The 16,621-nt window shown below is 34.5% G+C and overlaps 1 protein-coding gene across 2 annotated transcripts in view; it reads left to right on the forward strand.

The window, feature by feature from the left end:
* The window catches only part of NCKAP1 (NCK associated protein 1), a 100,595-nt gene that overhangs the window by 65,377 nt on the left and 18,597 nt on the right, over positions 1–16,621 (forward strand). The window contains exons 17-23 of one of the 2 annotated variants that reach the window (XM_032637442.1): positions 56–188; positions 4,650–4,769; positions 5,415–5,554; positions 6,419–6,550; positions 8,859–9,077; positions 9,266–9,396; positions 9,629–9,726. In XM_032637442.1, coding sequence (XP_032493333.1) covers positions 56–188; positions 4,650–4,769; positions 5,415–5,554; positions 6,419–6,550; positions 8,859–9,077; positions 9,266–9,396; positions 9,629–9,726 — 973 coding nt within the window. The remainder of the gene's footprint in view (positions 1–55; positions 189–4,649; positions 4,770–5,414; positions 5,555–6,418; positions 6,551–8,858; positions 9,078–9,265; positions 9,397–9,628; positions 9,727–16,621) is intronic. The other variant, XM_032637443.1, reaches the window with a different exon arrangement.

Here is a 16,621-nt window from a genome sequence, read left to right on the forward strand (position 1 = left end):
TAAAATTTTAATTTTAACTATAAAAATTGTGATTCTAATTTTTGTTTCCTTATAGTTTTTATAGTCGTGCTTTTGAGAAGATGTTTCAACAATGTTTGGAGTTACCCTCTCAGTCAAGATACTCAATTGCATTCCCACTACTTTGCACTCATTTTATGAGTTGCACACATGAACTGTGTCCAGAAGAGGTAATTTCAGAGTAGTATTGTGATTTATATGGTATGCAGAAAAAACTACTCCAAACATAAAGCTGACCGAATGTTCACAAAGACTCACAAAGTCCTAATTATCTAATCTAGCTGCCCACTTAATGCATCTCTGTGCAGAATCAGAAGAATGCTTGAATAGATATATGATATAGACATAATATATATCTGAATAATCAGATAAATATACATACATGTTTGTAAGAACATATAAAGTCACTTGGAATTACCTTTATTAAAATAGTGAGTCAGGTATTAATATTTATGGTAAAGTTATATAGTGATTGATTTTTGAATGCTTAGTTTTCCTCTGAAACGCTCATTGAAAAGACTTGAAAATTGGAGAGATTACTGACTAAACATAAACATTTCAAAGAGAAATTTCACTGACTCGTCAATATAATAGATACAGTAAGCAAAATCCAGATTTGCTGGTATTTGTAATATATTCACATACAGGCACACACAGTTACTGAGTAATTGAACTACTCAAGTTTTACAGATACCAAGTATCTATCAAAAATGTACTCAGTATTTCTTCTAATCTTTCAAGAAGAAATATCACTTTGTGAGTATGGTAAGAATATATATTAAAATTAAATAGTATTTTAAAAAATAATTTAACTTAGTGTTGAATCCCTTTACTTAGAGCTGCAGAACTTGTCAAAAAAAAACTTACAAATAGCAGCATTATTATTATCTTTAAGCATTAGGCAGTATCTGTTGTAGATTGTTTTTCAGCATTCCATTGGAAGCAGACTCAGACAGAAATTAGCCTGCAGGAAGTTTATTAGGGAGTGCTTTTAGGATTAATACCTGTGAGGATATAATACCACCAATTTTAATAGATTTGTAGATTTTTTACAATTAAAAGATTTTTTTCCCCCAATCGTGACACCTAAGATATATTGTCAGTTTTTCCTCACCATCATCCTTCCCATTAATTACCCATCAAGTCCTCTTCATTTTATTTGTATGGTATATTGTAGTTCAGCTTTTCAATGGTTTTCATCCGTACTGCTAAATGATTTTTCTTCCTTCAATATCTGCCTTAAAGACTAACACAATGCCACCAGAGTGCCTCTTTCCTTCTTAAAGAACCATCAGTGGTTCTCCATTGCATATGGAGAAAGTAAAAATTTCTTAGGCATTTAAAATCCTCAACAATTTGATCTCTACCCCCATTCTTTTTTTTTCTTTTGTTATATGTCTTTAAGAAAAAAATATATAAACATAAAAATGTAATTTTAAGTATTTTAAAATGTATAGTTCAGTGACATTAATTACCTTTACAGTGTTGTGCAACCTCACCACTGTTCATTTCTAAAACTTTCATCACCCCAACCAGAGACTCTGTATACCCTTAAGCAATAACTCCCCATCCTTCAGCATTCCATTGGAATGGTATACTCCAGTCTGCTTTCTATGAATTTGCCTCTTCTAGAGAGTTCATATAAGTGGAATCATACAATGTTTGTCCCTTTGTGTCTGGCCTGTTTCATTTAACATACTGTTTCAAGACTCATCTGTGTTATAGATATATCAGAACTTTCATTTTATGAATGATAATAATCCATTGTATGTATATATCACATTTTGTTTATCCACTATATAATCACAGTCTTCTACTTTCCACTCCCTACTGTAACTATCCCACCTTAGGTAAACTGTACTCATTTACTAGTCTACTTTTTGGCATCTTAGAGGCTTTTTTCCTCATACATAAAATTCATTTCACTACACCTCTACCTGTCGTACTCTTACTTTTTCTTCAGTAATCAGCTTAAATTCACCTCCTCCAAAAAGATTTTCAGCATTCCTCCAGTTAAAATTTGTCTCTCCTTAACCATATTTTCATAGCACTTTCATCATTATTTTATCTATCATCATCTTACCTGTATCATTTATTTTAACGTTTCTACCTCATTTTGTTGGTAAAGTTATGGTTCCTTAATGGGGTAAGACTCAATTCTTACCAAATAATTACAACAGGTCATTAATAGTGTGTTTATATTTATGTAGAACCATAAAATTTGTACAGCTTTTCTCATCTTTTGTTGCATTTGATTATTACAACAAAGTAACAGCATAGTCAGAACTACTGATAATTTCTGGTGGACTGATGGTTTTTTTCTCCCTATATTCATATAGCTAGTAAGTGGTACTATTCTGTTTTTCATTTAGCTAACTTGTTAAAGCCTGTTATATTCCAGCTGTGCCTTCTTAAACCTGTGATTGAAAGGATGCAAAGACACAGTCTTTACCCTAGACAAATCCGTGATCTGATGATCTGTGTTGTGGTAGAAATATACATGGGGCATTCTGGGAACATTGAGGGAATTCACTTAAGGGTGATGAGGGAATTCACTTAAGGGTGATGAGGGAATTCACCTAAGAGAGGATAGAGTAAGTTGGTGTGCACAGTTAATAGTTCTCAGTGCAGTCTTGCTTTGTAATTTTAGTTATAGCCATTCATCTCATTTAGATCAGAAAGGTTATAAAAGGCCTCTAGAACAACTTCTTAATGCTGAGGCTTTAGTTTAAGCTGTAGTACTTACAGTGAATTTGAAGAAAGATGGTACCTTTTGAACTAGATTTGAAATTCACACCCTCCTGGGTCAGCAGGATTCCCAGATAATGGTAGCCAGTACTAATGAGAAACTAATTATCGTGTTGCTATAACTGTACCATCCAGTAGAGTAGTTCACTCATCTTTTCCAGTTTCCAGTTTCATTGTTTAAAAATCTTCCATATGCTAATGTCTCCTAAATCTATATCTGCAGCCCACACCTTTCCCTTCGAGTTAGATTTTCTCTATATCCTGCTGCAACTTAGATATTTTTAGCCATCTGAAGTGTAACATGTCCAGAATAGAATTATTGATTTTCCACATCCACCCCAACTTGAAGCCTTTCTGTTTTGGGCTCTGCCTTTATATATGTATATATATATATTCAAACTCCTGCCTCTTCTCACCCTTGAACAAGCCACATCATCTTTTGCCTGGTTGATTGTTATTGTCTCCTAAGTGGTCTCTTTGCTTCTGCCATTATCCTCTGTTCTCAGCACAGAGCCAGAGTTAAGAAATGTTAGTTGTTTTCCTTCCAGTCTTAGCATTATTGAGCCATTGAAGAGAAGTTGTGAAATCAGATCTGTATTTTAAATAAGTTAGTCTAGTAAGTTTGAAGCAGTGCTAGTTCAGAGTTCTTTTTTTCAGGAAGAAGGGATAGCAAGGGATATGTTTTATCTTTCAAGAGTCAGAATTTGGTTAAATAAAATGCAAATGTTTATAATTTAAAATTTTTCCTTAAATAAAGTGAACCATTATTTAATTGTATCTGGTCTGTAGATCCCTTTAGGTTTTGCTTCCTATTCAAGTTTTAAAGGGCATTTAAAATACATTATAAGGTAGCATGGTACATCTAGGAACAGTTATTTTACATGTTTAAGTATTTTTATATTCTTTTATATTATCTTATATTTATTTCAGCATAGAAATAATGTTTGTAATGTCTGCATATGTTTGTTATATAATTATGGAAGATCAGGGAAGGAAAACTTATAAATCTGTCTCCAGAAACTAACACAACATTTTAAATCAACTATACTCCAATAAAATTTTTTTAAAAAGCTGTCTCTTTGTAAGTATTGCAAATGTATAGTGCAAAGTTGTACAGCATTATATACTCAACATTCCAGTTACCATTGATAAGAAAAACCCATTAAACTATTGCAACACCCACCAAAACTAAAATGATACAGAATTCTGTAGCTAGAGATAGATTGATTTGAGTGAGTGTATGTATCTACATATACGTATATAATCTCCCAAACATTAGATATAATGTTCTTTTCTCCCCTGTTGTGTTCAGAAAATGCATTTGTGGTCAGCCTTTTTTTTCTCTTCTGGAATGGGGAGTTTGATTTTAGAGAGTTGAATGCCTTGTACATTTGCTTGTTTACTGAGTTGATATCTAATGATTTTATTTAAATATTTTAACATTTCTTTTCTGTTTATACACTACAAAATTCTGTGTTTTCAAGATTTTTGTATATAATCAGGTGAGATCAGAAAACATAACTCTTAAGTCTGATCTTTCGTATTGTGTGTTTGATATTTTAGTATTTAAGAACTGGATATAGGACATTGGAATTTGAAAATTAATAGTTTTTCATGTTAAGGAAGACACTGATCCTTTCAGATTCCTTGCAATCATAATTGTATAATCACCAGGTACTTATTTTATGTCGGTTGTGTGCAAATACAGTACGGTAGGTTAGTTGTTAAAAGAGATAAAAGAAATCTATAACATCTCCCATCCTCACTCCTTATTGTAGAATAGACTTGAACCTTATTTTCCATGTTTATTTAAAAAGTGTTTTAATTCAAACTACTTTCTTATCATTTTTATTATTGTTGTTGTTACTGTTTTGCTTTAACAGAGACATCATATTGGAGATCGCAGTCTTTCCTTATGTAATATGTTCCTCGATGAAATGGCCAAACAAGCTAGAAATCTCATCACTGATATTTGCACGGAACAGTGTACTCTTAGTGACCAGGTGATAATTTAAATGTTCCCTTACAGATAGGAAAATTGTGTAGGAAGGCAAGAAAATGATCTCTTAGCTAGTTCTTTTCCATTTTTTAATTTTATTCTCACACTATCAGTAAATCTCATTACCTCATGTTGTGAAACTCCATTATTAGGTTTTTAAAAAATTCCCTCTGTCCTTAGGATTACAGTTTAAAATTAAGCTTCTAGCTTGGCATTCAAGTCCCTTCCTAAGGTAGCTCAAACCACTCTAGCCTGTACTTTATACACCACTACCTAGTCATTCTAACTAGATTCTGAACACATCATGTCCTATCATAGTCTTGGTCTTCATAGGCCATTTTCCTTTCAGTAAAATGTTCTTTCTTATTCCTCATTTGCCTGGTATTTTTTAACTTGTCCTTTAACTGTAGCTTTGATATAACTACCTCTATGAAGTGTTTCTTCACACAAGATTTACCTGTTTCTGTTTTTCACCAAGCTGAGTGGGCTCTCCAAGCTGGCTAGGTAAACTCTACATCTCACCTATTACCTCTCTTCTTAGTGCTAGCATGATATTTGCCACATAGTCTGGATTTAGCTAAGGTTTGTTTCAGTAGTTAATGTTTTCAAAATAATTGGTTTGTATGATTTCATTTCTTTTTAAATTTAGTTGCTGCCCAAGCATTGTGCCAAAACCATCAGTCAAGCAGTGAATAAGAAGTCAAAAAAACAGACTGGTAAGAAAGGGGAACCTGAAAGGGAAAAACCAGGAGTTGAGAGCATGAGGAAAAACAGGCTGGTAGTGACCAAGTAAGCCATCCACTATTATTGTATCTTTTTGTTACAGGTAGAGGAGTATTTTTTCATTTTTTGTATGGCATTAGTACTGAGGAAATGCTGGTAATTGTAAATTCTTCATTTCCCAGTTGTTAATTTTTTTGACCTTTGTGAACTTGATTAGCCAGTAAGTGCTTATTTTATCTCAAAATACATATTTTGGATTTTTGAAGAAAATACATGTAATAGATGTCATTTGTCTTTATATGTTGAATATTGAAGACCAAGAATCTGTCTAAAAATTTGGGGGGGTATACTATAAGCAGTCTATAATTTTCAGTTTATTTAAAGTCAGATGTCTGACACTATTTTGGCATCTTGTCATATATTAGAAAATACTTGACGTCCTTTTTTTTTAATGGGTATATTAGACTAGATAGCATTCAGTGCTGTTTGTTTGTTTGTAGGGGAGGTATAGATGAGCAATAATAGGTGAATATTTTTTGTTTAAAGTAAATTTCCTACTTCCTTGCCTCCTGTGTTGAGCAAGCTATTGGCCATTTTGTAGACAGCTTTCTTCCTCCAGAACAGAAAATACAGCAGGAGTTGGAAATAATTCTTTATGAGTGCAGAATAAGCTTTCTTGTATATTAAGTCAGTATAGTCATCATCTGAATGAAGAAACGAATGATGCTGTCTTTAGAAAATTGCTCTCAAAGGTTAGTGATACCCTTAGAGATTTTGAACTTGTCAGTTCAGATCTTAAGAGAGAAAAAATCGATTTTGCAGTTATTATTCCCAAATAAAGTCTGATATGTTTATAAAATTAATTTTGTATTGCTGTGATGAAATGCTAAAAAAATTTTTTTAATTTACTGTTTAATAATATTTTTTCAGCCTTGATAAATTGCACACTGCACTTTCTGAGTTGTGTTTCTCTATAAATTATGTACCAAACATGGTGGTTTGGGAACATACCTTTACCCCACGAGAATATTTGACTTCTCATCTGGAAATCCGCTTTACTAAGTAAGAAAGAGTATAAAACTGTTTTTGTTTGTTGGTCTAGTTAATGAGTTTGTTATATTTATTCTTCATATCTATGCAATGTTTACTTTTATGAGGGAAAGCATTAGTAGAAATGGTATATAAATAATATATAAATTAGTAGAAACTGTAGTATAAAAAATAATGAACTGGGAAGTATAAAGAATAGTGAACTGGGAATTACTTAAATTATCCAGATTCTTATCCCATATTTATTAACTAGTTGTAACACTGGACAGGCCAGTTAATCTCTGTGAGTCTTAACTTCCTTGTAAGAAAAAGGGAGAAGATTAGAGCAAATCAGTGTACTTCAGCGGACAGGTGGCAACCCAGTAGGATCATGAAATCAGTTTAGAAGGTTGTAGTCAATATTTAAAGGAAGAAAGAAGAGGGAGGGAAGTAAAGAAGGAAGAAGAAATAGGAAAAAAATCAGTGCATTGCATGTAGTAAGTAGAAATACTGCTTCATGAAACTGTTTATGTATGTGTGTACTGTGTTGTGATGCTAGATACATATCTTATAGTGGATCACAGTCAAATGTGTGAAAACCTCAGGACTAGGTGAACACTTAAGTCTTGTGAATTCCAACGTATGCTGTTATGCCAGTAGAATTCTAGACTCTTGAGGCGCTCAATTCTAATTTTATAAGTTATATATATGTTTCTTGAAATATTTTATGTAACAAGTCAGAAATCTTTTAATTTTGTAAATATTGCTTCAGCCTTTTTCTAAAATTACACACTTATTTATTAAAGAAAATATTGATTCAACATGTTTTTCTTGAAGGCCTTAAGGCAATTTATGAAGCAAAATTTTGCCAAAAATATTTCAAAAACTTTAGCAAAAGGTTGTAGTCACTAACAAGTGTTTGTGCCATATGCATAACATTGTGTTTGTTAAGTACTATGAGTAGTAATGAAACGGTATAAAGCTTAGAGCTTCGACAATTATAGAACAAAGTAGAATATTTAAATAGGCAGTAAATTGAGTGTTAAGTCATCAGCTGAGAAGAGTCCAGTGTTGAGCAAAGACTATCTTTTGCTCTTCTTTAGTAAGGTAGGCATCCTGAAAGTGAAACCCAGACTGCTCCAGTATTTAGACCAAAGGGACATTACGCCTTCTGGTATTTATTGCTGTCAACTGGGTGGGGTAGGGAGTGGTGGGTGGAAGGTAGGGTTCAGTTTACAACTCCGTTGTTTTCCTTCTGTAAACAGTCTGGTCCGTTAATCCACGGAGAAGCAGATGTTCTTTTTACCAAACATCTACTTAGTGATCAGGATCAAGGCAAGGCTATATAAACTTGTTTACCTGGGAAAGATTTTTATGCCAGGACAAATAGCTTGTGAGTATTAGTTTGTTGATTTTTGCTGATCACTTGAGCACAGTCTTAGGACTTAGGGGCTGTGTACAAGGATAGCAGTTTTTGTCTTGAGTTGTTCTTCTGGGACTGATACTAGTGATGGGGTTTGTCTGGTGTCTTTATGGATTCATCCTTACAAATACAAGTCTAAGATCTTTGTAAATCTAATGCTCAGGGAGTTTTAAAGAAGGTGGCTAATGTGGGAAAAGATAGTTTAGGAAAGTATTTTCAACATTTGTTTCCTTTTAGGCTTATACAGTTTCTTGGGATATAAACCAAACAGATCTGTGTTTTATGTGGTGTGAGTGGTTATTGTACAATAAAGCTTTTGTTGTTGCCATGCTTTGATTGTCATGCATTTTGTTGAGAGGTAACCCTAAGTCAGGCAGGTGTGGGGTCAAATCCTAGACCCACCACTTCCAAACAAATTGACCTTGAGCAGTTTACTTGAATTCTGCACCTTAGTTGTTTTTTTTTCCCCCTCTATGCAATGGTGCTGATAACCGCATAGTAGGGTTATTAAATATGAAGATTGTAGGTAATATATATAAAGCCTAAAAAACTACTGGCACATAACAGTGCCAAAGGAATTCAGGCTATGGACTAAATAGTCCACTGTACTTGCTGGAGACAGCATATCGTGTTAAAGGAATTTTTTAAACCTCTTTATTCTTAAATAATTTTTATTACTGATGCCCTTAGTATTTTTTTTAATCACTTGCATTTCCATTTCATTATACCTTTTAGGTGTATATTCTTTTTTAAAGTTGTTTCTTTGGAAGATAAACATAGTAGTAATTTCATGAACTTGTAACAAAGTGTATTTAAAATTTCATTGCTTATTTAATATTAGAGAGCAGTAGATTGAATGGCCTGTTTATATAGATACAACAATTAGAACTTTTTAATTATTTTTTTACCCCCCCCCAGGTCTATTGTTGGAATGACTATGTATAATCAAGCCACACAGGAAATTGCAAAACCATCAGAGCTTCTGACAAGTGTAAGAGCATACATGACTGTACTCCAGTCAATAGAAAACTATGTGCAAATTGATATTACAAGAGTATTTAATAATGTGCTTCTTCAACAAACACAACATTTAGACAGTCATGGAGAGCCAACCATTACAAGTCTGTACACAAATTGGTAAGGAACATATTTAGAAATTTGGAGTGATATAAAGTTTCTTTGTAATGAATGCGTTCTGAAAGTTTTTTTTTAATGGATAATTGCTCATTCATGTTATTAGTCAGCTTTAAAATTATATGCAGTAATGTATACCATAATAAATTTTGAATTAATTTCTCCATTTGTAAATTTACTTTTCGCCTTAGGTATCTGGAAACTTTGTTAAGACAAGTCAGCAATGGTCATATAGCTTATTTCCCTGCAATGAAAGCATTTGTGAACTTACCTACGGAAAATGAATTAACATTTAACGCAGAGGAATATTCTGACATATCAGGTGAATAATACTCTGACATGTTTTAGAGAATGAAGAAAGCTTGATTCTTTTGGTTTTGATTCTGTTGTGACTATTTTTATTCAATTATATGGATAATCATACATTGTATCTTAGACTTAGCTTTGCATTTGTGTTCTTATTTATTCTACTGACTTTTCTTTGGGTTTTCCATTAATAATTTGCTTCTTAAAATATTTGCTCTGTCAAAGTATAAAATTCCATTTCCTTTCAGAAATGAGGTCGTTATCAGAACTGCTAGGCCCATATGGTATGAAGTTCCTAAGTGAAAGCCTTATGTGGCATATTTCATCACAAGTTGCTGAACTTAAGGTAATATAGTCTTTATTGATTTTAGCTTTAAAACATTTCAAGAATATGAGCAGCAAGCCTAGAAGCCTCAGGGAACAAATTTCTCATCTTTAATTTCTTGTGTTCTTTTCTGTATGAAATAATAGAAGAATTATGGTCCAGTAATTTAGCTTTTGCCAACTATTTTTTATTTCAGACTGAATAAGCAGATTCTTCTAGAACTGTTTGTATTTTTAGTGCTTCTTTGCCATTTAATGTGGTGGGTTGAGTACTATGATGTGATAATAAAAACTAGTCTATTCATATCTATGAGAATTCAAGGTATCTGATATCCTTAACAGTGCTGCAAGGCCCCTAGAGGATCTGGCCTTCCACTTTTTCTCACCTTTTACACTCCTCCATCCTGGCTGGCCTACTTGCTATTGTGTCATCTCAAAATACTCTTCACTAAGATACTGTCTCAGCTTGTCTTCTCATAACATTCATGTATTTTCAATTATCAGAATATCCCTCCTTGAACACACTTTTAAAAATCGCAACCATTACTTTTTATTCTTTTTATCCAGCTTTATTTGTATTTTACTTGTGACCTTTCATGTCATGCATCTTACGTCACTCACTAGAATAAAAACTCAATTATAAACGCTCTTAAAACCTTGGTGCTAGGGCTTCCCTGGTGGTGCAGTGGTTGCGAATCTACCTGACAATGCAGGGGACACGGGTTCGAGCCCTGGTCTGGGAAGATCCTACATGCCACGGAGCAACTAGGCCCGTGAGCCACAACTACTGAGCCTGTGTGTCTGGAGCCTGTGCTCCGCAACAGGAGAGGCTGTGATAGTGAGAGGCCCGCGTACCACAATGAGGAGTGGCCCCTGCTTGCCACAACTAGAGAAAGCCCTCGTACAGAAACGAAGACCCAACACAGCCAAAAATTAATTTAGTTAATTAATTAATTAAAAAAAAAAAAAACCTTGGTGCTAAATTAGTGTCCAGCACATAGTAGTGCTTGGTAAATATCTGTTGGATTCAAAAATAAAAACAGGTAGCTTTCCTTACTCTTTACTTTGTTCTAGGACTTTTCTAAGCTCTTTATATATTTTTTATTAACTCCTTTAAATTCTTAAAACTGCTATTGTCCCTGTTTTACAAATTAGAAAAGTAAGACCAAGAAAGATTAAGTAACTTGTCCAGGCTCACATGCTAATAAGTGGTGAAACTTTTAATTTGAATCTATATAGTCTATCTGGCTCCAGAGTTTATACTAGTACCCTACTACACTGTCTTGAGAAATGCAAGAGATCTTAGCAGTCAGCTAACCCACCCTTATCTGATGCTGGAATATACATTTTTCTGGGTGGATGATTTGGTCTTCTTGAAAATGAGGCAGTCGTATCAATTACTGCATATCTCTAGTTATGTTAGTATCTAAGTAGTAATTTTTGATTGGTCCTCATTCTTACATCAAGAGGTAGAGACTGCCTCTAACAACATGACCCTTCACATATTTAGAAACTTTTGTTGGTATCACCTTTCTCTTCCCTAAGTGAAGTATATTCATATTTAGTCTCACTCTCTTCTGTTACAAATTCTGTCTTACTGGTGTCACTTTTAGAGGCTGGTGCCCTGAACTGAGAATAAACTTCAGCTAGAGATCTGAGTAGTGAGGGTGCACCTACTTACCCGGGACACCATACTTACTGATACAGTTTAAGATAGCATCAGCACTTTACATAGCTATACCATCCTGTTTTCAACTTGGAATCAGGTACCCTTCCCCCTTCCTCCTTCTCCTTTCCTCCTTTCCCCTGTCCCCCTCCCCTTTTGTTTTCATATACAGACTTGAACCAGGCTTTCTACATGTTGTATTTTGTGTGATTTCGTTTTTTAGACCTTTATTTTTGTTCCTTTAATAATTTATCTTGTTAGATATTGTTCATTATTTCTGGATTTTTTTTAGTTCAGATTTTGTCATAGTCTTTCAGTAATCCTTTTATAAACTTATCTGTCTTAGCTATGTCCTTAAGTATCAATGTTATCAAATACATTCCTATTCTTTAAAAGAAATGGAAGGAGCTTATGTTTTAACATTTCTCTTTTGTATCTTGGAATGACCATATTTTCTTTCTCAGATATTAAAATTTAATTTAAAGTTGATGTCATAATAGTATAGTGTTGACTTCTTTTTTAATACTATGAGTTTTCTGACTCATGAGTGTTATTTCTTGGCTGGATTCTTTTTCAAATATTTGGTAATATTAAACCTGAGTTAAAAAGCTAGACAAGAGAAACTTTTTGTGTAAGAACTTAGATTTATTATCTTTGGAGATACATGGGTGTGAATTAGCTTGGGTTTCTCATTAAATGTAGTATACCCCAAAACCAAGATGGTTTAGGATACTAAAATTTTTTTCTCTAAAACTTTTGATTTTAGTAATCTATTTGATTTTCCTTAACTTTTCTTTTTACCTTCATAAAAACTTGCCTATTTTATTAATGATTTAATGTTAGTTGTAAGACTTTTAGAAAATCACATAATTATGTTTTGGTATTTAGGGGCTTTTTATTTTCATTTTTTTGCTTCTCAAACACTAAATCCTGATTTAGTTGAGTATTTTTCAGATGTCTTCTTCATGTGGTCAACCGTAAATATGAAAGCGTTACATTTCTAGCATTGTGCCCATTATCATTTAGATTTCTGCAAAACAAAGCTAGTCCTGAGGATTTAGTTTTCTGGAATTGCACAGTGCTTTACAGTGGTTTTCTTAGAGATCCTTCTTAATAATCCCAAATTGTAATTCAGATTTCTCTGAATTTATTATTTTTTTAATTAATTAATTAATTTATTTTGGCTGCGTTGGATCTTCATTGCTACACGTGGGCTTTCTCTAGTTGTGGCGAGCGGGGGCTACTCTTCATTGCAGTGTGCAGGCTACTCTTTGTTGCAGTGCACGGGCTACTCTTTGTTGCAGTGCACAGGCTTCTCACTGTGGTGGCTTCTCTTATTGTGGAGTATGGGCTCTAGGCACGTGGGCTTCAGTAGCTGTGGCTCGCGGGCTTAGTTGCTCCGTGGCATGTGGGATCTTTCCTGACCAGGGATCGAACCCATGTCCCCTGCATTGGCAGGTGGATTCTTAACCACTGAGCCACCAGGGAAGTCCCTCTGAATTTAACTACTTGTATATTATTAAGAACTGGAGGTGTTATTTATGACTTTGTATTCTCAGCCTCTGTGTACTGAGGCATACTTCAATGTGTATTCTTATAATTTATTCCATAAGAAATCTTATGATCATAATATAATGGTGTTTCATATAGACAAGTTCAGTGTGTTTTATACTGTTCAGTGTGTTTTATATCTCATTGAGATAAATCTCCAAAAGTACTTGTCTATCAGTGCTGATTCTAATTGCTTTGCATTTTTCAGTGTCCTATAAAATTACTTTCCTTAGAATACAAATTTATGAAATTACGGAAGTAAAATAACATACAGATTGCTGCTTCCAATACTGGTAGGCTAGGTTATTTAGATCAACTTTTCCCTTAAGGACAACTTTTTTGAAATGTATGTATATATACATATATATATGAAACATTTTCTAAAAAAGAGCTAAAAGGGCAGTGAGGTGTTTATTTCTAGGCTAAAATCAAGGAAAGCCCTGGAAGCCACTGTGCTGATGTGAGGACATTTGCTGATCCAGAAGTAACATTTGTTAAGATTCAGCTGAGTCTTGGTGGTCTTGTGGAACAAGGGGCTCCATAATCAAAACCCAAAGACTGCCCAGAGTGGGAGTGGAAAGGAATTCTGCTTAAATTCCCTTTCACCCTCTTTACATAGATACCCCAAAGAGTTATACCTTCAGGGTAACAGTGAACTGGAAATGATTCACACACACCCCCGTACCCCAGGATTTTCAGCCCTGTTTGTGTTACTCTTTTTGTTTTGAATCTCAAGTCTTGAATGTGTATTAAAAGTGGTCCTAGATTAGTAGTGCCCCAAGGTGCTTGGCAGACGCAAATAAAAATCCTCTCTGGAGAAAGGTATCTTCATCCTAGGATTCAAATGATTCCTGCAAATAATTTTTCACATGCAGTCACCTCCAGCTGAAGAGTGGAAGTCCGTTGGAGATTAAGGGAGGGAGGAGGGAGAAGGTCTAATACATCTGGCTGGCTATCATGATTCTTAGGTCGTTCTCCCTTTCTCTCTGGCCACCTTCTGTTCCTGATGTTTCTGAATGTAGAGTCTTCCTTGTCAGCATCACTTCTTAAGACGATGAGAAGTTGGGTGTGTAACGACCCCCTCCCCCTTACAGACATGTAATAACCCTCTTGTTATCAAGCCCAAGTCTTCCTTTCTATGCCACTGCCTACAATTTCTGAGTCCTACCTAGGCCCTGAGGCTTGCATTAGCGTGCCTTCTGCATAGTATCTCCCCTACAGGAACTTAACTGCTCAAATTTCTCATCTCCACTTATTCTTTGCTCCAGTTTTCATCTTCTAGAATTTTGTTGGCGTCTCTCATTCTTCTTTTATCTCCTTTGTTACCAAAGATTTATGCCTTTTTATTTTTTTCCTATCACTTCAGTGTATTTCTGAAAGAAGCAGAGTTTAGACATACATATAGAGTTCTCTACATTTAGCCAGCATGTAGTCTACATACTTGTTTGAACATTTCTATACGACAAATTTCTGAAAGTGGATCATTTTTTTCTGATATTGTCAAATATCCCTCAGAAAAGATTGTAACTCACACTCCCCATATTAGAGCATGATGATACCGAAATAGCATTTTAATCTTTATGAAATTAGTGAATACAGTGTTTTGGGGGGAATTATAATATTTTTAAGATAGTTCTGTAACATCTTAGCTTTTAATTTTCTCTATTTTTATTTTTTATATTTAATCTAAACTGACATAAACTAAATATTACGTGGCTGCATCTTCTTTTTATCTTAAAGATTACCTTAATTGATTGTTTCAGTTCCTGTTTTAGCTGAGGACCTTTTTTATTTCAGAGTAAATTTGTGGGCCAATTAAAAAAAAGGAAAGCTTCTTTATACTTAATGGTTGTGAGTAAATCATGTGTCAGACATAGTCAACACTATGCACATGTACTAATGATAAAACGTGTTTATTACTTTCTGGAGAAGAAAACAACCAGTGTCTCCATTCCTACTAAAATTCTTGGGGTGTTTCATGTGGAGTTGTGCCCATCGAGTCAACTTCTTCAAGTCTTGCCAGTTCTTTCAGTTCTAGTTCTTCAGAGTCCTAGAAGGATGAAGTAAGAAATTTAAATATGAATTGTGCCAAGAATTTAACACTTTCTAACAGAAAACCAACATTTTTTTTTAGTAGTCTTGATTCTTTTCACTTGATTAGTCTCAGTTTGTTCCAAACCATTTAGTTATAATTCCTAGTTACAGCTTTTGGGCCATTTGTCAGAGATATTAATCAATGGCTTTAAATGTATAGAAAGCTCTGTTTCAGGGTGCAATTGAGGGAGAAAAGAAATTTATATAAACTATACTTTTAAGAGGAGACATCATTAACTTTTTTTTAAGAGTAATGTGCAAACAAATAATTTGGGGTAATCGTTCTTAAACCATGGTCCCCAGATAGCAGTGGCAGCCTTGCCTTGGATCTTAATAAAAATGCACAAGTTTTGGTTCTACCTAAGATCTGTTAAATCAGAACCTGTGGAGCTAGAACCCAACAAGTCCTCCAGATCATTCTGATGCACACTGAAGATTAACTTTTAAGAGGAGACATCATTAACTTTTTTTAAGAGTAATGTGCAAACAAATAATTCAGGGTAATCGTTCTTAAACCATGGTCCCCAGATAGCAGTGGCAGCCTTGCCTTGGATCTTAATAAAAATGCACAAGTTTTGGTTCTTTGGGGATTAAGAGCATGGATTTTAAAATCAGGCATACCTGAATTTAAATTCCAAATTCCACTGTTTAATATCTATAACTTTGGGCAAGTTATTTAACTTCTCTGAGCCTTAGTTTTCTCAGTTGTGAAATTGGACTGTCACCTCCCTCATTTGGATCAGGGTAAATGGGATTGTTTGTAAATTGCCTAGTAGAGGAGCTTAAAAATGATTACAGAATCTTACTATTAAATATATACAATAATTTATTGATTCTAAAACAATTATCCTATATTAGCATTTCTGAAATTATACATGTCTTATAGTCATATGATTAGAAAACATTGTGTCAGTTTAATTGGTAGAGGTTCTTTTTAAATTTATTTAATTTATTTATTTTTGGCTACATTGGGTCTTCGTTGCCGTGAGCGGGCTTTCTCTAGTTGCGGCAAGCGGGGGCTACTCTTCATCACGGTGCGCGGACTTCTCATTGCGGTAGCTTCTCTTGTTGCGGAGCACAGGCTCTATGTGCGTGGGCTTCAGTAGTTGCAGCACGCGGGCTTCAGTAGTTGCAGCACGCGGGCTTCAGTAGTTGCGACACGCAGGCTCAGTAGTTGTGGCTCGCGGACTCTAGAGTGCAGGCTCAGTAGTTGTGGTGCACTGGCTTAGTTGCTCCACGGCATGTGGGATCTTCCCAGACCATGTCCCCTGCATTGGCAGGCAGATTCTTAACCACTGCGCCACCAGGGAAGCCTGAGTTTTTTTCTTAATGGCACATTAGATAATGGTGCATTTAATATTCATTGCTGTCTTTGATTCACTGATACATGATATTATGTTCAAGGTGCGTGAGCACAGTCAAGGTTGGGCATATATTTGAGTGTGTACTGATTGATGGGACAAGTATTGAATAGGCCTCAGAGAGAGCAGGTAGTCTAATTAGACACTGTAGAGGTTGAATTTAGCAAATAAATGTTACTGGAGCTGAACATCTGAATGAGAGCATAAGCAGAAATGATCTCAAGTGGAACATAAGCAAAATTCAT

Source organism: Phocoena sinus, chromosome 7 (assembly GCF_008692025.1).
Source record: "Phocoena sinus isolate mPhoSin1 chromosome 7, mPhoSin1.pri, whole genome shotgun sequence".
Taxonomy (NCBI): domain Eukaryota; kingdom Metazoa; phylum Chordata; class Mammalia; order Artiodactyla; family Phocoenidae; genus Phocoena; species Phocoena sinus.